We start from the raw sequence: 20748 nt of genomic DNA on the forward strand, positions 1-20748 counted from the left end.
CTCCCATTCTACCAGGGGAAAAAGTGCTCGGGGAAAAGCAAGCACAGAGAGTGTGCCGAATGCGGAGTACCCCTCCCGGATGGTCAGGGAAGGAAGCTCTGTAGACCCTGCTTTCATCGCCTGGTCTCGGAAGAGACAGCTGACTTTACCTCCAGTATAAGGGAGATAGTCAGGCAAGAAGTCAGGGGTTCGGTTAGATCCCTTTCTCCGGCAGGGTCTAGAGAAAAATCCCCTAAATCCCTGGTTCTAGTCTCCGATAGTGATTCGCAGGAGCTAAAATCGGATTCATCATCTTCCTCGTCTTCTGAAGCCAGATCGGGCCAGTCCTGTTTCCCACTGGAGCAGGTTAATCATCTGGTAAAGGCGGTAAATACTACAATGGGGATTGAGGTGACCCCAACCGAGAAGTCAGTACAGGACTCTATGTTTCGGGGTTTGGACCGGAAAAATCGAAGGTCTTTCCCTCTGATAGATAAAGTCAGTGCCCTTATCACAAGGGAATGGAAAAAACACGAGAGGAAGGGCTCCCTACCTCCGGCTTTTAAAAGAAAGTATTCATTTGATGAAGCAGCTTCATCCTCATGGGACAAAGCCCCAAGATTGGACGCGGCTATAGCGAAGGCATGTAAAAAGACTTCCCTACCCTTCGAGGATCTTGGTAGCCTAAGGGACCCTCTGGATAGGAAGGCTGATGCGTTCCTTAAGGGAACTTGGGAAACAGCAGCTGGAGCCCTATGGCCAGCAATTGCGGCCACATGCACCGCCAGGTCCTTAACGGTTTGGTTGGACCAGCTGGAAGAACAGATCAGGGATAAAGTCCCAAGGCAGGACATCCTTTCCTCCCTCTCTACAGCTCAGGGGGCAGCGGCCTTCCTCTCTGATGGGACTCAGTGAAGTTAGCAGCCAGATCTGCGGCCCTCTCCAATGCCGCTCGCAGGGCCTTGTGGCTTAAATGTTGGCCAGGGGATATGCAGGCCAGATCTAAATTATGTGGTATCCCATGTGAAGGGGTCTACTTGTTTAGCAAAGTTCTGGATGAGCTGTTAGAAAAGGCAGGCGACAGCAAGAAGCGCTTTCCATATTTAGGAAGACTGCCTTACTGAAGAGACTCCTACAGAAGGTGGTTTGATCGTAGGAGAACATTCAGAGAAAGACCCAGATATGACACCAGAAGAAGAGGTAGGGGGTATATGTTTAATACCCCTCGAGACCGTAATGATCCCAAATGACTGACGGACCAGGTGGGAGGGAGGTTGTTATCCTTCTACCCAGTCTGGTCGCGTATTTCAAATTGTCCTTGGATACGGAGCATCATCCGAGCAGGACTGAGGTTCGAGTTCCAGCAGACTCCGTGTGAGAAGTTTATTCTAACTCCCATTCGTTCTTCGTCCACAGAACAGATGGCGTTGGAGGCGGAGATCTACGATCTTCTCCAGGAAGGTGTTTTGGTCGAAGTTCCTGAACTGCAAAGAGTAAGGGGTTTTACTCCCCCCCTCTTTCTAGTCAAAAAGCCAGATGGCTCTTACGTACCATTATTAATCTCAGAAGCCTTAATAAATTCATTAAAATCTACTCTTTCAAATGGAGTCTGTAAAATCGGCGATTAAACTGCTATTCGGTGGGTGCTTTATGGTAGTCCTAGACCTTAAAGACGCCTATTATCATGTCCCGATACATGCAGATCATCAGCAATTTTTAAGGTTGGCCATCTCACTGGGTGAAAAAATAAGCCATTTTCAGTATAGAGCACTTCCCTTCGGGGTGGCGGTGGCACCCCGGGTCTTCACAAAGTTAATGGCGGAGGTTATTGCCCATCTGCACGAACAGGACATTCCCGTAATTCCTTATCTGGACGATCTTCTAATTGTGGGGAATTCGGAGCCTCACTGTGCCTCCCAGTTAGGGAAGGTAATTTCCAGCCTTCAGAATCTAGGTTGGATCATTAACTTTAAAAAGTCACGACTGCAGCCCCTGAAGGTGCAACAGTTCCTCGGCCTTACCCTAGATTCCGATATACAGGAATGTCGGTTACCAGAATCTAAGGTCTTAAAAACCCAACATCAGATATGTAGGGTAATAGATAATCCATCGATTTCCCTTAGCGGGGCTATGTCACTTTTGGGCTCACTTACGGCGTGCATTCCAGCACTACTCTGGGCCCAACTCCACACAAGAACCCTGCAGTGGGACATCTTACACAACACCCGTCGGTTAGAGGGTTGCCTCGAGAGTAGACTCACCTTGTCTAATGCTACCATTCAGTCCCTACATTGGTGGTCCCTGAGTTCGAATCTGCGTAGAGGTGTTCCTTGGGTAAACCAGATCTCCCGAATTCTAACTACAGATTATAGCCCCATGGGCTGGGGGGCTCACATGGGGGATAACTGGGTCCAGGGAGTGTGGTCTCCGTCCAAACAGAGATTCTCCTCTAACCTTAAAGACCTGCTAGCAGTAGATCGGGCGGTAAATGCTTTCCTTATGTCCCTACAGGGCGAACACGTCAGACTATTCTCAGGTAACGGTAGCCTACATTAACCACCAGGGGGAACACGGTCCAGGCCCTTAATGGATGTAGCGAATCGTATTTTCCAGATCGCCGAGCTTCACCTCCTATCCCTCACAGCTCTACATATAAAAGGGAAACAAAATCTAACAGCCGATTTCCTAAGCCGCAACAAGCTCAAACAAGGAGAGTGGACGCTAAAAAAGGCCGTCTTCAGGCAGATCGCACATAGGTGGGGCCTTCCAGAGTTAGACTTGTTCGCCAGCAGAAGGAACAGTCAACTCCCCTTATTCTGTTCTCTGGATCCCAGAGAAGACCCGTTTGCAGTGGACGCTTTCCTGATTCCGTGGAGCTTCGGCCTAGCATATGCCTTTCCCCCTCTGAATCTGATTCCAATGGTGCTAAGGAAGATCCGAGAGGACAGGGCCCACGTTATCTTAGTAGCTCCATTCTGGCCCAGAAGGCCATGGTTTCCTTGGCTGAGGAAGATGTCGGTATCTCAGCCATGGATTCTCCCCGAGCTCTCGGACCTTCTATCCCAGGGTCCAGTTTATCACCCACGAGTTTCCAACTTACATCTAGCGGTATGGAGTTTGAGGGGGTGCTGCTAAAGAAGAGGGGGGTTTCCCAGGGTCTAGTCAACACCCTCTTAAAAAGTAGGAAAGCCTCCACAACAAATATCTACACCAGGGTTTGGAAGAGGTTTTTGGCAGTGTCGGGGCGGAGGTCGGTCAGAAAATCCGCGTTGATCAGATACTGGAATTCCTTCAGAGGGGGTTGGAGATGGGCCTAGCCACAAATACTCTTAGAGTCCAGGTTTCGGCCCTAGGGGCCTTTTACAACTGCAACTTAGCAAGCAATTACTTGGTGGCAAGATTCATTAAAGCAGCAGCAAGATCCAGACCCATTATTAAAGACAGGCTGGTCCCATGGGACCTCAACTTAGTTTTATCAGCACTGACAGAGCCTCCCTTTGAGCCTATTAACTCCGTTCCCATAAAAATACTGTCATTCAAAACTGCCCTGTTGGTTGCCCTAACGTCAGCCAGGAGAGTTAGTGATCTGCAAGCCCTCTCGAGGATACCTCCATACACCCAGTTCGCAGAAGATAGGGTCACCTTAAAGCCAGACCCCTTATATCTACCCAAAGTCGCCTCGAAATTCCACAGGCTTCAAGAAATAGTCCTCCCATCCTTCTACCCGAACCCCTCTAACCTGACCGAGCAGAAGCTCCATTCCCTTGATGTGAGACGGTGCCTTCATAGTTACATTTCGGCCACGGAGTCATGGAAAAGGGACAATGCCCTGTTTGTATCTTTTCAGGGAGCTAGGAAAGGACTTAGAGCGTCCAAGAACACCCTAGCTAGGTGGATTAGGGAGGCTATCTCTTTTACTTATACAGCAGGTGGGCTGGAGATTCCGGAAGGCATAAGAGCGCACTCTTCTCGGGCCATGGCAACATCCTAGGCAGAGAGATCGGAAGTATCCATCGAGGACATATGTAAGGCAGCTACGTGGTCCTCTCCATCCACGTTTTTTAACCACTATAGATCAGATTTAGGTGGGTCCGCCGACCTCACGTTCGGGAGAAAGGTGTTTGAGGCAGCTATCCCTCCCTAGAGCTCTCCTCATCTCTGTAATTCTCTCATGGTGCTGTCATGGCGACTGAATAAATGCTCAGCTACTTACCGGTAGCAGTGTTTTTCAGGAGCCCATGACAGCACCTTAACATTCCCTCCCTCTGCTTTCACGTCTTGGAGCAGCACCTTTACTTCTGGTTAAAAATTTTGGCACGGGAATAAAGTATACTTAGTTTGACTGTGCATATATGAATTGCTACTAACCAGGGAGGTCCTCTCATGCTCTGTAATCCAACTGAGGCGGGAGAGAGGGCCGCCCTTTTTATGTCTGTAGGTTTCCTGTCCCCGAAGGGCGGATCCCCTCTCTCGTGGTGCTGTCATGGGCTCCTGAAAAACACCGCTACCGGTAAGTAGCTGAGCATTTTCATAGTCATGAAAATAAAGAAAACTCTTTGAATGAGAAGCTGTGTCCAAACTTTTGGTCTGTACTGTACTTGGGACCACTCAAGAAGACCCCTCTATTGTAATAGCACATGGTATGGGGAGCCCCAATGTAGGTATTGGGGCCCGAGAGCTCCAGGGAGGGCTATGGAAGCAGATGAGCCTCTCGATCACAGAGGCGACGCATTGCAGGGTCGATGGTCGCTCTCATCTTCCTCTGTAGCTTTTCCTCCAGTGATTGAAGGCTGGACATAAGAAATCATCCAGGAACAAAAGCAAAACAAACACTTCAATGCATAAAAATGGTCTTCAGTGGCAAGTGATTGTCCTGAAAACATCACTAAATCATATTGCCGGGGCTCCGCATTGTGCCTGTGCTTCCCGCTGGGCCGACTTAACTTGATTTCTTTTTTTTTATTTTCAATCCCAGTTCTGGAAATAAATATTAAGTAATCCTATGAGGTTTCTGAGTTCTGGTGCGGAGACCTGGGGTCAGTCCACACTTCCCAGACAAAGCATGGACCGCGAAACGCAAGCGCGTGAGGCCGGTCGTGGCTCTAATAGTCATCGATTCTTGTTTGTTTGTTTTACAGAAGAATTGAAGAAGACAAAAGTCATTTATGTGATGGGTGAGTTCCTGTGTTTCCATAAATGTCGTATTTATATGGAGGCTGGGGTCACACGTCACAGGCGTGATGTGGATTTAATGCCCGGATTTGGTGCAGGAGATTGTCGGCATAGCGCAATACCGGCGAAGAAGAGGAGAAATCACCAAGTCTCACCTGCGGCTCGTGGGCCGGTCTGCGGGGTGGATTTGTAGATCTGCAGATTCAGTCATCTCTTTGTGCGGATTTCACACTTTGTAATGGGAAGGATGAATTCTGCACCAAAGCCGCAGACAAATCTACATGTAATGTGCACGGATGTTGGTGCAGATCCAGACTCAGTGTGCATCGTGTGAACTTCGCCTTATCTTGTCAGTGGTGTATTCTGCTTCTCAGACCTGACTCCCATATTATGGCTGCTGGTGTCCTGGCCGAGACCAAGCCCCACTGGTCATACGTCCTTTGTGTTTCCTTTTGTAGGGACGTGATTCCCGCACCCATTCCAGTCCCCTTTATAGCGTATAGCAATCTGTAGCCGCCCTGCTATAACTGGTAATGGACGCCGAGCTTTGTGCATTCTGAGTACTATGGCGTGCGGTGAATGCGAGGACGGACAGCGCTTACATGCAGGATACAGAGGACTAGGACTCGCACATCGCACAGATATTACCCCCATGTGCAAACATTTGTACCATACAGCGCTGACGTCATAGTGCAATATCGTGCACAAGCAATATAGAGCTCACAACAAGCTCACAGTCACACCGTCTGTGCACAAATGGTGCCGTACTTACTATGGAGGATCCTGAATATCGCAGGGCGAGTGCCGGAGGTTTATGGTCTTTTCTGTAGCGTTCGGTGCGCTCGTTTTTTACACGTGGCTCATCTTCGACTCCACAGTAAATTCCGCAGCATGAAAATAGATTATTAAAGCATCTATCATCTCATTACTATTTCATGATAATCAGTCCAGGGAGATACACCATGTTACACTTGTTGGAAGTTTCCTTTCTCTTGCAGTTTTGTGCCCTGTTGGGAATGAATTACGGATAAATATTCAAATGTGGCGCAGGTCACACGGAGTATGCGCTATTCCCACGGGGATATACGACATGCAGAATGGTTATTATATCTTTATAATGCGTTACAACAACAACCATAAACAAGATCAGCAGCGGGATCTGATGAGCACAGTGACGAGAAGACACCGGGGGTTATTGTACCGGGGGTATGTCATGGGGAACTGAGGGCCCCAGTATTGTATGTGATGGGGAACTGAGGGCCACGGGGGTCCGAAGAAAGTGACCTCTTGATTTATTACCCTAGTGGCTCCTATTACAGGACAGCGCTGGTATCAGCGATCTCTGCACCACCATCTCCCACCATTTCTCCAAAGTGTCAGGAGCCATTTTTGAACACAACAACAGCAGCAGTCCACATATTGCTCGTATGATCATCCTACGTGGCCTGAACGTGCTCCTGTGGCTGCAGCGACTCCAGTAGCACGAACAACATGTGGCCTGACGCCGAAACACTGCTACAGTGATATCTACCATCTACAGCCGGAAAAGAGTATTTCATACGCTGCCGATTTAGCAAGTTTTCCCACCTACAAAGAATGGAGACGTCTATAAGTGCGGTACACTTCATGTGTGAGAGACAGAATGTAAAAATAAAAACCAGAAAATCACATTGTAGGATTTTTATATAATTAATTTTATTACATGAAATAAGTCTTTAATGAAATAGAAAAACAGAACATAATATTTGGTGTAGAAACCTTTGTTTGCAGTTACAGAGGTCAGACTTTTCCTGTAGTTCTTGACCAGGTTGGCACACACTGCAGCAGGGATTTTGGCCCCTTCCTCCTTACAGATCTTCTCCAGATCTTTCAGGATTCGAGGCTCTCGCTGAGTAACATTGAGTTTCAGCTCCCTACAAAGATTTTCTATTGGGTTCAGGTCTGGATACTGGCTAGGCCACTCCAGGACCTTGAAATGTTTCTTCCGGAGCCACGCCTTAGTTGCCCTGACTGTGTGTTTCAGGCTATTGTCATGCTGGAAGACTCATCCACGACACATCTTCAATGCTCTTACTGAGGGAAGGAGGTTGTTGGCCAAAATCTCATGATACATTACTCCATTTCTCCTTCCTTCGATACGGAGCAGTTGTCCTTTCCCTTTGCAGAAAAGCACCCCCAAAGTATGATGTTTCCCCCACCATGCTTCACAGTTGGGACAGTGTTATTGGGGTTGTCCTCATCCTTCTTCCTTCAAACACAGTGAGTGGAGTTGCTATCAAAAAAGTTATATTTTGGTGTCATTTGACCACATGACCTTCTCGCATGCCTCCTCTGGATCATCCAGATTGTCATTGGTGAGCTTCAGAAGGGCTTGGACAATGGCTGGTGTGAGCAGGGGACCTTGCGTGTCGTGCAGGATTTTAATCCATGACAGCGTAGTGTGTTACTAACAGTAATGTTTGAGACTGTGGTCCCAGCTCTCTTCAGGCCATTCACCAGGTCCTTCAGTGTAGTTCTGGGTTGATTCCTTACCTTTCTCAGAATCATCCTTATCCCACGAGGTGAAATCTTGCACGTAGCCACAGACCGAGGAAGAGTTGACAATCATCTTGTGTTTCTTCCATTCTCTAATTGTGCCAACAGTTTCTGCCTTGTCCCTGGTGTCCTTAGACAGCTCTTTGGTCTTGGCTTTGGTGGAGAGGTTGGAGTGTGATTGATTGTGTGGACAGGTGTCTTTTATACAGGTAACGAGGTCAAACAGGTGCAATTAATACAAGTAATAAGTGCAGAGTAGGAGGCTTCTAAAGAAAAACTAGCAGGTGACAGGTCTGTGAGAGTCAGAATTCTTGTTGATTGGTCGGTGATCAAATACTTATTTTATGCAATAAAATTCAATTTCTTTATTTAAAATTCATACAATGTGATTTTCTGGTTTTTATTTTAGTATCTGTCTCACAGGAGAAGTGTAGCTACGATAAAAATTACAGACCGCTCCTTTTTTTGTAGAATGGAAAACTTAGAAAATCAGCAGAGTATCCAATACTTATTTCCCCGCTGTATCTACTGTATCTGTCTGTCCTCTGTGCACAGAACCTTTTACTTTCATTGATCACCTGAATGATTCTTCCCAATCCTTTCCCCTTTGTGACGCCTTTAAAATATGTTTGTTCCGTTTCTATTTGTAACTTTTTTTCTATTTCCTCTTTGTTTCTTCCTTTTCTTTTTCATGTAAGTTTGATGAAATCGGGGGAAAGCGGCAGCGCTCACTTTTTAGGTCAGGTCACAGCGATATTGAATAATGGATGTTGTGATTTTTATAACATTTCTTCTTTTTTAATTCATTTTGCTTTAAAATGCAAGACGGGGATAGAAGAGGCGGCAGATGGCGGAGAGGAAAATAAGCTTATGGGGATATTCAGAGACTTTCCCAGAACAGATACAGGATTAGTGCGGAGCGGAGGAGTATGAGCGACACGGCCCGGATAGGTATAGGAGGACCCATCATCAGAGGACCCATCATAGGAGGACCCATCATGGCAACCCTCCGCCATTGTGGACTAAAAGACGTGAATGAAGATTAAATCACTCGATAAAGTACCGTCCCCCGTCTTTTGTTTACTATCTCTCGCCATTTTCATGAACTCTGCTTGCTGTCCATGAATTAGATTTTTTTTTCTAACTCCCCATGATTGAAAATTTCACATCTGAGATTGATACAAATGTATCTGCTTTAGAATCGACAATCCTCTGTGATGTAAAGAGACTGAACCCCAAGGTGACACGGTTTATCCGCATTGGACAGGAGAGCGATATTTGCCCCAGTAATGGTAAAGGGGATATTGCCGATTTGAATAGTGCTAGCATATGAGTTTATTAGTGATGGGGACCCCACCAATCCCGGGGTGCAGCGCTCGTCTCCACCTCCCTCCCTGCCACTGTTCATTCTGGCTTTTTTTTTTCCTATTGAGATCGGAGCAACTTAACAACAAAGCAAAAAAGTACCAAAAGCACAACAAAAAAATGTCCAACTTTTACATTGGTTTTCGGGACATAAACTGCATTTTTCATGCAGAAACAAAAAAATGAACACGAAAACATGAAAACGATATGTGGGAACAAAAACGGCTCCGAAGTTTCCATTCACTGACAACAAGCGGACGCCTGAAAACAAAATGGAAAAATGGAGCGGCGTTGAAGCATTATGTATGTTACAAAGATGCAACGTTTTCCAGTACAAGCACTCCTGGTAAGAGAAGCAGCGCTTATCTCGCACACTGTACCATATGTGACTTTAGGACACGGAGGGCTGATTCCAAATGTTGTTCAGGAGAATTTTGAGCGCTGCTCTGAAGGTGACAAGTGTATACACGATCAGGGTATAAGGAGATCACAGATCAAAGTCTTAACTTTCAAAAGATTGTTGAGGAAGAACCTGAAGACGATTTTCACATTTGTACAATCCATTTTCTCACCTTGCGACCCCTCACTGTGAGCGGATGATAGATCGCTGCTCGGCTCCACTCCGGCTCTGCGCCTTCTTGAATTAGGGTGAAATTGTCCATAAAGGAACCTTCAAAAGAGGAGGCACAGAGAAAACCGGATGTGCAGAGGACTGTGCCTGCGGCGCCGCTATAGCGACATCTCTACAGCGATCACTCATTGATTATGGTGTCGTATACAAGTAATAAAAAACAGAAATACTAATGTCGTCCGTGTCCTGCACCGGCGCCGACATTTATACTGCAGCTATTTCGTCTGATTCCTTGTTTTTATTATACCCTGCTCTGATCTTTCTTAGGTCTCTTTCACACCAGTCTTTTGACGTCAGAGAGAGAAAAAAAAACGAGAGATTTTTTGTGCCAGAACGGCTTTTGGGGTTAAATTAAATGAATGGAAATTCTTCCGGACGGATCCGCCGCCCGTAGGCTTCCATTCTAGCCAACGGCGGACTGCGATGAATCCGTCGCAATCCGTCTTTTCAGCGCAGACAAAAAGCGTTACAAACTCCGTCTACTACAGACGGCGGACGCTGAAATTCAGACGGACCCATCAATAAACGGATGCAATGGACGACCATCCGTCGCAATCCGCCGCTAATGCAAGTCTATGAGAAAAAAACGGATTCTGCCAAAAAAGACGACGGATCTGTTTATTTAAAAAAAAGGGTGGATTTCAACTGACGTCAAAAGACTGAAGTGTGAAAGAGGCCTTAACATTTCCCTGCAACTAATTGGTGTGGGCCCCAATTACAGACACCTATAAATCATTCCCACAATAGTGAGTGTAGCTCTGGAGTAATGTAATATATGTACATAATGGCTGCACCAGCAGAATAGTGAGTGCAGCTCTGGAGTAATGTAATATATGTACATAGTGACTGCACCAGCAGAATAGTGAGTGCAGCTCTGGAGTATAATACAGGATGTAACTCAGGATCAGTAATGTAATGTATGTACACAGTGACTGCACCAGCAGAATAGTGAGTGCAGCTCTGGAGTATAATACAGGATGTTTCTCAGGATCAGTAATGTATGTACACAGTGACTGCACCAGCAGAATAGTGAGTGCAGCTCTGGAGTATAATACAGGATGTTACTCACGATCAGTAATGTATGTACACAGTGACTGCACCAGCAGAATAGTGAGTGCAGCTCTGGGGTATAATGCAGGATGTAACTCAGGATCACTTCCATATTAGCTCCTCAAGCTCATAATAAACACGGATGCATCAAATTCTTTTTGTGTACAGTGAAAACAGTGGTCAGTTTATTTTTTTAGATATTTTTTATGTCATAGAATCATAGCGTTGGAAGGGACCTCCTGGGCCATCTGGTCCAACCCCCTGCTCAAAGCAGGATTCGCTAAATCATCCCAGTCAGATGTCTGTCCAGCCTCTGTTTGAAGACTTCCATTGAAGGAGAACTCACCACTTCTCGTGGCAGCCTGTTCCACTCATTGATCACTCTAACTGTCAAAAAGTTTTTTCTAATATCTAATCTGTGTCTCCTCCCATTCAGTTTCATCCCATTGCTTCTAGTCTTTCCTTGTGCAAATGAGAATAAAGTTGATCCTTCTACAATGTGACAGCCCTTTAGATATTTGTAGACAGCTATTAAGTTTCCTCTCAGTCTTCTCTTTTGCAAACTAAACATTCCCAAATCCTGCAACCTTTCCTCATAAGACAGGGTTTGCAGACCGGTCACTATTCTGGTCGCTCTTTTCTGAACTTGCTCCAGTTTGTTGATGTCTTTTTTAAAATGTGGTGCCCAAAACTGGACACAATATTCCAGATGAGGTCTGACCAAAGAGGAGTAGAGGGAAATAATGACTTCACGTGATCTAGACTGTATGCTTCTGTTAATACATCCTAGAATTGCATTTGCCTTTTTTGCTGCTGCATCACACTGTTGACTCATATTCAGTCTGTGATCTATTAGTATACCCGTCTTTTTCACATGTGCTGTCACTTAGCCCTATTCCTCCCATTCTATATCTGCTTTTTTCATTTTTATTGCCCAGATGTAGTACTTTGCATTTCTCCCTGTTAAAAACCATTCTGTTAGTTGCTGCCCACTTCTCCAGTTTATTTAAATCTTTTTGAATCCTCTCTCTCTCTTCTCTAGTATTAGCTATCCCTCCTAGCTTTGTGTCATCAGCAAATTTAATCAGTTTACCCTCAATTCCTTCATCTAAATCGTTGATAAAGATGTTGAACAATACAGGGCCCAGGACAGAGCCCTGTGGTACCCCACTTGACACATTCTTCCAACTGGATGTGCAGCCATTTACGACCACTCTTTGGGTCCGATCACTAAGCCAGTTATGAATCCACCTAACAGTTGCCTTGTCCATTCCATACTTAATCATTTTTTCAATAAGGATTGTATGAGAGACTTTGTCAAATGCTTTGCTGAAGTCAAGATATACTATATCTACAGCATTTCCTTGATCCACCCAATCAGTGATACCGTCATAGAAGGAAATTAAGTTAGTCTGACATGACTTATTAGTTACCAAATACCAAAATGTCAGCGAATGTTCCTCTTTTCTCTGAATGACTAAGCTCTATATACAATAATAATAGATTTATCTTCTTTTTCTGAGGGGCTGTAACGCTTGCAGGAAGCGCACGTAGCCGCTGCCGCTTGATTGCTGTGATCGCCGGGTGGTGAAGTTCTCAGCGGGTGTCAGAAAGAGAATTATATCGGTTTCTGGGCCGTGAACTGAGTATTATTCACTTAGACATATCAGTGAACGGTGAAATAAAGACTATTGATCTGTGTGTGGTTGAAAGGTTAGAGAGAAATCTAATAGGACTGGAGGAAGTAACGCTGCAATAAAGGCAACTGTAACACAACTGTTACTACAATGTATCATCAGTGTGTTACAGATCTACTCTGATACCACAAGTTCCAGCATTAACCCCTTTGGGATGTCGCCCATTGTGGTGTTGATTTGGTTTATTTTTGTATTCATCCCAATCTAGGAACCATACATTTTTTTTTTTTAGTCCTTTGTTTCTTATTTACAAGTTTTTTTTTGCTTTTTGAGCTGATTCTAAAACTTTCTTTGCATTTGGTCACTTTTCATGGGATCTCTCAACGTGCGTCATCCAAGAAGATATCAATAGACGTGAAGGCGCGCCGTCTGTCCGGTCAACCTCACAGAGAGAAAGGAGAAACTTTGTGGAGTACTTTGGTCCATTCATAAAAAGAAGGAGTGCAATGGCCAATATGTCTAGAAGAGCACGGAAGATATGGAAGTGTATGACTGCTAGATGTTGTGAAGGACAGAAATCTGCAAAATCAAAGTTTATCTCGGGATACGACCGCCGGTAAACACTCAGGAACGGGAAGGCCAGACTAGAGATTACTAGAAACCAGTAAAAATGTCACCCAGAACAAGAGTCTACAGATGAATGATCCATGGGACGGGTGGGGGAAGTAAAGGAGGTGTCGCGCACCTTTCTGTACATGATGCAGACACGTTTCAGCATGATGTGGACCCTTCAGCCCTCAATCCAAGGAACAGAGAAGTTATTACCAACTTCACATTACAGAGGTGGCAGAAAAAGTTTGACATTTCAGCTCACGCGTTTTTTTTCATCATCATTTTGAACCTTTTGCTGATTTTGGTTTATTTTTTAAAGTGTGCAGATTTTTGCAGGAGGGGTATGTATCTCTGAGATGATCATCAGAACAGACGGCGTGATATTTATTCTCCTTAGGTTTCCATGTCCCACGAGGCAATGGACGGCCTTCCTAGAACTGCAATCCCTCTGATGGGGGTAGACCTGCCTGCGGATTTTAGGCTCCATTTCTACTATTTGTACTATGAGGACGGACACTGCACAGTGTATGTGGGACACAACGTGTCCGACCACTGACATATACGACTCCTGTCTGTATTCCCAATCATTACGTTTGCCCGACAGAAATAGGAGAAATCCCCATCGGATATTGCTTATAGATTCTAACAGATTCTCAAGGCGAAGAAGCTAATATAATTTTCCACCAGTGCCAGGGGCCCGGGCTGCAGATCTTATTAATTGATGATTCTTTCCAGTTGCTGCATTTTATAATTGGAATTTTCTTCTTTTTTTTTTTTAATAGAAACCTCAATATAGATTTGTGAATATCAATTAACCTCCCACGAGGAGCGTGCCTAATGCAGAATGTTCTCAGCTTGCCTTCAAGTTCTTTTTTTTTTCTTATGGATCCAGAATTAGCTGTATTGAAGATTATTTTATGCCAAATGTTTAATTCAGTGAATTACTTGAATCCTATATGAGGACGATGACTGTGAAGACCCTGGTATTCATCCAACCACCTAAGAGGGTCTAGGAAGAAAAGTCGGATGTCACACCCTCTGGTGCAGGACTTTGGCTGGTCTATTGACACTCTTGCTAAGTTGACATTTCACTGAGTCATCAAAGACTCATCTCAAATTGGAGGAGTTACTAAATTGTTGCAATTTCGTCCACTTTGGAGGAAGCTTTTTAAAAAAAGGACCATCCAACTCTATCAATTGTAGATGTCAGGAGATGGAAGGATCTGATATGTTGGTTTATAAAATTCCTGTCACGGCTTTGTTGTTGGATGTCCTGGGACCAGGGGCTCCTTCCCTGTCCCTAACACTAGGGGCGCCCTAAATTGCCCTGTTCCCCGGATTACTTCTGATGGTGAAGAGGCCAGGGCCACGTACCTTGCCTTAGCTCCTGAATCAGCCCTCAGTCGGTACCCTTCCCCCACCCAGGGAAGAAGGGAATAGTTGTGTACTGTAATACATCGGGGAGTGGAGGATGGGGTTAAATCAAAGTAGTAGAAGAAAGGGAATTATCACAGACTCAACAGAGAAGTCTGTGTACGGGTAATTATTCGCCTCTATGCTGGGAAATGGGTCATATCATTCTAGACTTAAGCATAAGGTGGAGACCACGATTTAGCTCCGAGTATAAAACAATCACATTTTTACTTTTATTATTTTTTTGCCAACTCAATAACTCCCCTGAGGATGTTGCACTCCACCTGAGAATAACATTGAGTTTTGACAACCGATCTATTAATCGAGTGTTCATAACACCGATGACAGGGCTGTTTCTGGTCACAAATGTTTACATCCATCGGTTACATTGTGTCCTACACTCCAGTCACATCCAGAGCTGCATTCAGAATTACTTTGACTTCCTATTAGCTCTGAGGCTGCAGCACTAAAGCAGAAGTCCTGACGTTATTAGAGAACTTCATCTTTCCATGAGATGTCCAGCTTTAGTGTAATGAAACAAGTCATGAGGGCTTCTGTACCGCTTACATTACAAGGCTATGAGGGGGCTCCAGCGTATGAAAGAAGACCCCCTGAGGTGCAGGGCATTGGATTAGTGTAATATAGGAAGCTCATGTAGCAGGAGTCTCTCCTGAACCCCTGGTGGAGGACAAAGCCTTGTTTAAGCTCATGGCACTGGAGTCACTGGACAAATCACTGTGTGCAGGCAAACCTGCGGAGTAGACATCAGGTAGGGCCAACTCAGCACCTGCCTGCAATCAATACGTGCCTTAGGTCCTTACAGGTGGCCACCAGCTCCTTGACCAGCCTCTTACTAACAAGACAGCTCTAGGAACAGTCACCACAATGTAGCTTGGACATGGCACAAGGCGGCTGCCGACCCTACTATACACCCAAATCTCTGCCAGTGATGCTGTGATTAGAGCATCTTCCACCGCACTATTGAGCTGTGACCTGTAATTCCCACTGTCCAGGTCAGTGTTGTCATTGCACCCAATGATTGCAGAGCTTAGTGACAGAACTTACTATAACTGCTGTGAAAACTGGGAAGCCTGGATATAGTTTATATTTACTGAGACTGCTTATGAGACAATAATCCAGCCTGAGACTATTGCTGAGGTTACGAAAGTTGGAGTACAGCTCAGTAATGATCCATTCTGAGACTGCTGCTGAGACTGGGAAAGCTGGAGTGCAGCTTAGTAGTGATCCATCCTGAGACTACTGCTGAGACTGTGAAAGCTGGAATACAGCTCAGTAGTGATGCATCCTGAGACTACTCCTGAGACTGGGAAAGCTGGAGTGCAGCTGAGTAGTGACCCATCCTGAGACTACTGCTGACAGTGGGAAAGCTGGAGTGCAGCTGAGTAGTGAGCCATCCTGAGACTACTGCTGAGACTGGGAAAGCTGGAGTGCAGCTGAGTAGTGATCCATTCTGAGACTACTGCTGAGACTGGGAAAGCTGGAGTGCAGCTGAGTAGTGATCCATTCTGAGACTACTGCTGAGACTGGGAAAGCTGGAGTGCAGCTGAGTAATGACCCATCCTGAGACTACTGCTGACAGTGGGAAAGCTGGAGTGCAGCTGAGTAGTGATCCATTCTGAGACTACTGCTGAGACTGGGAAAGCTGGGGTGCAGCTGAGTGACCCATCCTGAGACTACTGCTGAGAGTGGGAAAGCTGGAGTACAGCTCTATAATGATCCATCCTGAGACTGCTGCTGAGACTGGGAATGCTGGAGTACAGGTAGCTCAGTAGTGATCCATTCTGAGAATACTGCTGAAACTGAGGTAGCTGGAGTACAGCTCCGTAGTGATGCATCCTGAGACTGCTGATGAGACGGGGAAAGCTGGAGATCAGCTCAGTAGTGATCCATCCTGAGACTGCTGATGAGACTGGGAAAGCTGGAGATCAGCTCAGTAGTGATCCATCCTGAGACTGCTGATGAGACTGGGAAAGCTGGAGATCAGCTCAGTAGTGATCCATCCTGAGACTGCTGATGAGACGGGGAAAGCTGGAGATCAGCTCAGTAGTGATCCATCCTGAGACTGCTGATGAGACTGGGAATATTAAGAACACTTCCCTTTTGTGATGGATTTGTCCCTTTTAACGTATGTGCAGCTTGTACTCCGCGAGCAGTAAGTGAATTTTCCTATACAAATCCATTCAGTATTGCATTTTTAGAAATGGTGAAATCGGTAAGAACCAAGAGCAGAGATAATGTTACATTGTGGCAGAGAGTTATGCACATATTATACTTGTGCGGGTGGCATCTTACACTCCAGATGCGCGGTATGACATGAAGATCAGACTACAATGAGTTTGTTGTCTGTTACCAGGGAAACACATAGATCTGCATGGATGCTGTGTGCAGAATACATAGCTTTGTTTTCCTTTTGGAGCCATTTGTGTTCTGAGCTGGACATTGCCTTTAGGATGAGGCCGTAGACATCATTGCAGGAGTTGATTGTAGCCTCGTGGTCGGTTCCTCACTAATAGTTTTCTTTTCATGCCTTTTGTATGATAGGTGGACCCGCATCTGGAAAAGGAACCCAGTGTGAGAAACTATCGCAGAAATACAACCTGACGTACTTGTCCATTGCTGACCTCCTACAGAGCGACCTCACAGCGGCCTCCGAGAGGAGTAAACTGATCAAGGATCTGATGCAGCACGGGAACCCAGTGCCGATGGTAAGACGGACGGGAAATACGCAAACCCCAGATCTTGCTTGATCTTCACTCCAGGGGGCTTCTGCAGACAGGGTCCTGTCGCCCCTCTTTTTCAGCTGGGTCCTGACGCCCCTCTTTTTCAGCTGGGTCCTGCCGCCCCTCTTTTTCAGCTGGGTCCTGCCGCCCCTCTTTTTCAGCTGGGTCCTGCCGCCCCTCTTTTTCAGCTGGGTCCTGCCGCCCCTCTTTTTCAGCTGGGTCCTGCCGCCCCTCTTTTTCAGCTGGGTCCTGCCGCCCCTCTTTTTCAGCTGGGTCCTGACGCCCCTCTTTTTCAGCTGGGCCCTGACGCCCCTTTTTCAGTAGGGTCCTGACGCCCGTCTTTTGCAGCAGGGTCTTGACGCCCCTCTTTTCAGGAGCCTCCTGGACTTTTGACTATGGGTTTTTATATTTTCTTTGCTCTTTTGAGATTCTTGCCACAAAAATATCAAACAACGTTTTATGTCCAATTTGATACAATGCCATTAGACAGATATAAAGGCCACGCCTGATCCCGTGCAGGATCATCTCGCTCACATAGAGGGAAATCGTCACAAACCTCCTTATAACGGAGGAGTCAATTCTAACCACACGATCCAGAGGGGAGAGAGTGGGAGGAAAAGGCGATTATCATACAGTCCTAACCTTCAAGGTCCAACCTGTAAGCCATGAAACACATTGGTGACATCGCCGCGCTGCAGAAAGGTTACACAGATAGCGGATCGTTCTCACCAGCCGCAGTGAATGGCGCTCGAGGCTTTTCTTACCTTCCCATCTTGAACATCTTCGTGCGCCCGTATCAGCAGAGAGAAATAACCCTGAAATGCTGCAGCCATGATAATTAAAGAACAAGCAGTAATACACAGCGGACGTGGCAGAAGATATCAGAGATGTCTCCAAGGAAATATTCAATCCAGAATAACAAGACCAATGTGGCTCGGGCTGCATCCATCCCATGTCGGGGCACTCAGTGTCATACAGGGGAGTCTTCTCATTTCTCTGTCCCTTGCTTTTCCATCATTTTCCTTTTTAAAGGTTGTTTTTTTTTTAAATTATTTTTGAAAAGTCACCAGCGGACAGGCTACAAGTGTCCGCTCCTGCGTAATCCGTGCTGGGGCCTCTGCGGTAAAATAATAGGCTGTTATGGTGCAGAAAGTGGAAAACCGCAGTCCCCTGTGGCGATGGATGTCACACGGAGGTAGATGAGCGGCCGCACTACTTGTAAGATTCTGGGAATAGCAGAAACGTACGGCCGGGAAGCTGAACAATGAGCACATCACATTCAGCTTCTTCTCCTGCTGTGACCTTACTGATCATAACTGAGAGTCAGCGAATTGTGCAGCTATCAATCAACCAAAAAGTCTCTGCTCCGTTCCTGCGCGGTGCAGCCGTCTTACAGCCTCCATAACCTTTATTATGGAGACCTCATTATGGAGTGCCTCCATAACCATAACCTGCCTCCATAACCAGAACCTGCCTCCATAAACAGAACCTGCCTCCATAACCAGAACCTGCCTCCATAACCAGAATCTGCCTCCATAACCAGAACCTGCCTCCATAACCTGAACCTGCCTCCAAGCCCCCGAAAGAGTCCCAATAAACCATCCAGATGGTTCTGATCAGTGACTGCGATCACTTTCAGAACAGACCTGTGTCTTTGAGGGGGGACTTCTTTGACTTCTGACGTCCAGGTGGTCTCCCCATTTACTGTGAATGTGCGTCTCAGATATTTTAGTTATGTGTGAATGAGCGATATGAGGCTGACCCTGCTGCACAACGTCTCCTTCGTTCCACATTTCTCTAGTCACCTTATAAGAGTCGATGATTGCTCTGTCAATATCCTTCATGGATCACATCCGCGTTTCTGACATTGAAATCTCATAAGGAAACACATTCTTGTCATATTGTCACCAAAAGCCGCTGTGCTGAACGTGCGGCCACCATTACACCGCATAGGTGTCGCCCTGGCTGCCCCAGACCCCTGTAATGGTATACCGCTGGGTATTAGGATACGATGTACACACATACGACTGTCATTGTACCTCTCCGCTGAGAACCCCCTGACATATTGATTACCTGTCTGATGAGAGAAGATCATTTTATATCTTGCTGTCAGTCCATTTTCTGTGTTTTTAGCCTTTTGATGGATTCCGAAGTAATCAGGGAACGATATTTGAGATCGGACCCTCCGGCACAGTTTATTGCCCACCGATCGCCCTGCTGCTTCCTGCGGTAACCATGAGAGCGCCTTCACTTAGAAGGATCAGACCACCTCTGTGCCCCATTCATAACTCTCCATCGGGGGCTTCCATCTAAGTCTCCAAAAACCCCTGCAGAATTCAGAGATACCCCAGAAGGCGCCATGGAGTTAAAGTAGGCAAAAGGAAGCCAAAAGATGAAACTATGGCCCCTTTTGACCCCTTTCTGGCAATATTCGTCTTTTTAGCTGGACACAACAGTGTAATAGACAACAGTGATGCGTCCGGCTTAAAGGATGGAGAAAAAGTCAAGCGGATCCTAAGATTTCATCTTTTGGATTTTATTTGCCTCCAATAGATCACAGGCTCCATTAGGTTTTTGTCTCAATTCTGTTTCTTGCCCGCGATGGAGTATTGAACCGGACAAAGAACCCGGCCACCGATTGTGGGGATTATCGTAGAGGCGCCATTCATCAAGTCTTTCTCCACTACATGTTGTGTGCTGCGATATGTGAACACCGGATACATGTCAGGATTATCCGTCCATCACGTCTTATTTCCCTATAACAGGAGATCATTCTGGAAATTCTGAAAGACGCCATAAGTTCCTCTCTGGGAAGCACCAAAGGATTCGTGCTGGACGCGTTCCCCTGTGAGGTCCGACAGGCTGAAGACTTGGAATGCAAGGTCAGTGCTTGGCTCTGCGAACACTTTCATGTTAGGCAATTTTTAGGCCGGATTCACGTATCCTTGTTTGTGCTTCGTTTTTCTGTTCCTTTGGGCAGAACCCATATTTTGGTCCATGAGTCAGTATTTACAATCCATATGGTCTCTGCTCTTAAAAAAACAAAACAAAAAAAACTAAACCTAAAAAATAGCTTCAAAAAGCACTTCATGATCTCTTCCTATTCAGTCTTTTGAGCATTTTTTTTTTTCCCAACTTCAGGTTTTGCAGAAAATAGCAGAGTGCATCTCATTTCTATGAGCGGCTCCTGGTGGAATACGCTACAAATTAGGCATTGCCCAATCAAAAGCTGTAAACAGCACTGCGGGAAAAAAACTCTTCCAAAACTGTTTCAGGAAATGAAAAACGAGAAGAAGCGTTTCTGGAAGCATGGGATGTTTTGAGTTCTCATTATGATTTAAAAAGAGAAAACACAGTAGTTTGACAATAAATGGCTTCACCCAACCACTAACCATGAGGGGAGAAAAAGTTTTGGTGCTATCATTCATATTCTCTAAAAAAAAGGCCAAGAAAGCAAAAATTCTGGCGGGGTATGTAAACTTTTGAGCACAACTGTAGGAGCAGTATTATAGTATTTAGAAAAAATAAGTGCAGCGCTGTAAGTCCATAAAATCCATTTTTCTTTTATTCCATCACTTCCAGTAAGATAAAAGCAATTACGTCATAGTCCAAA

The 20748-nt window shown here is 45.7% G+C and overlaps 1 protein-coding gene across 3 annotated transcripts in view; it reads left to right on the top strand.

Annotated features, from left to right (window-relative positions):
- AK5 (adenylate kinase 5) overlaps positions 1-20748 on the top strand; it is a 198934-nt gene that overhangs the window by 165712 nt on the left and 12474 nt on the right. For 2 of the 3 annotated variants that reach the window (XM_073544832.1, XM_073544830.1), the window contains 3 exons: positions 5118-5153; positions 16957-17120; positions 19901-20017. In XM_073544832.1, the coding sequence (XP_073400933.1) occupies positions 5118-5153; positions 16957-17120; positions 19901-20017 (317 nt within the window). The remainder of the gene's footprint in view (positions 1-5117; positions 5154-16956; positions 17121-19900; positions 20018-20748) is intronic. The other variant, XM_073544831.1, reaches the window with a different exon arrangement.

The sequence above is a fragment of the Dendrobates tinctorius genome, unplaced genomic scaffold (assembly GCF_039654945.1).
Source record: "Dendrobates tinctorius isolate UK_male_01 unplaced genomic scaffold, ASM3965494v1 ptg000138l, whole genome shotgun sequence".
NCBI classification, from domain to species: Eukaryota; Metazoa; Chordata; class Amphibia; order Anura; family Dendrobatidae; genus Dendrobates; species Dendrobates tinctorius.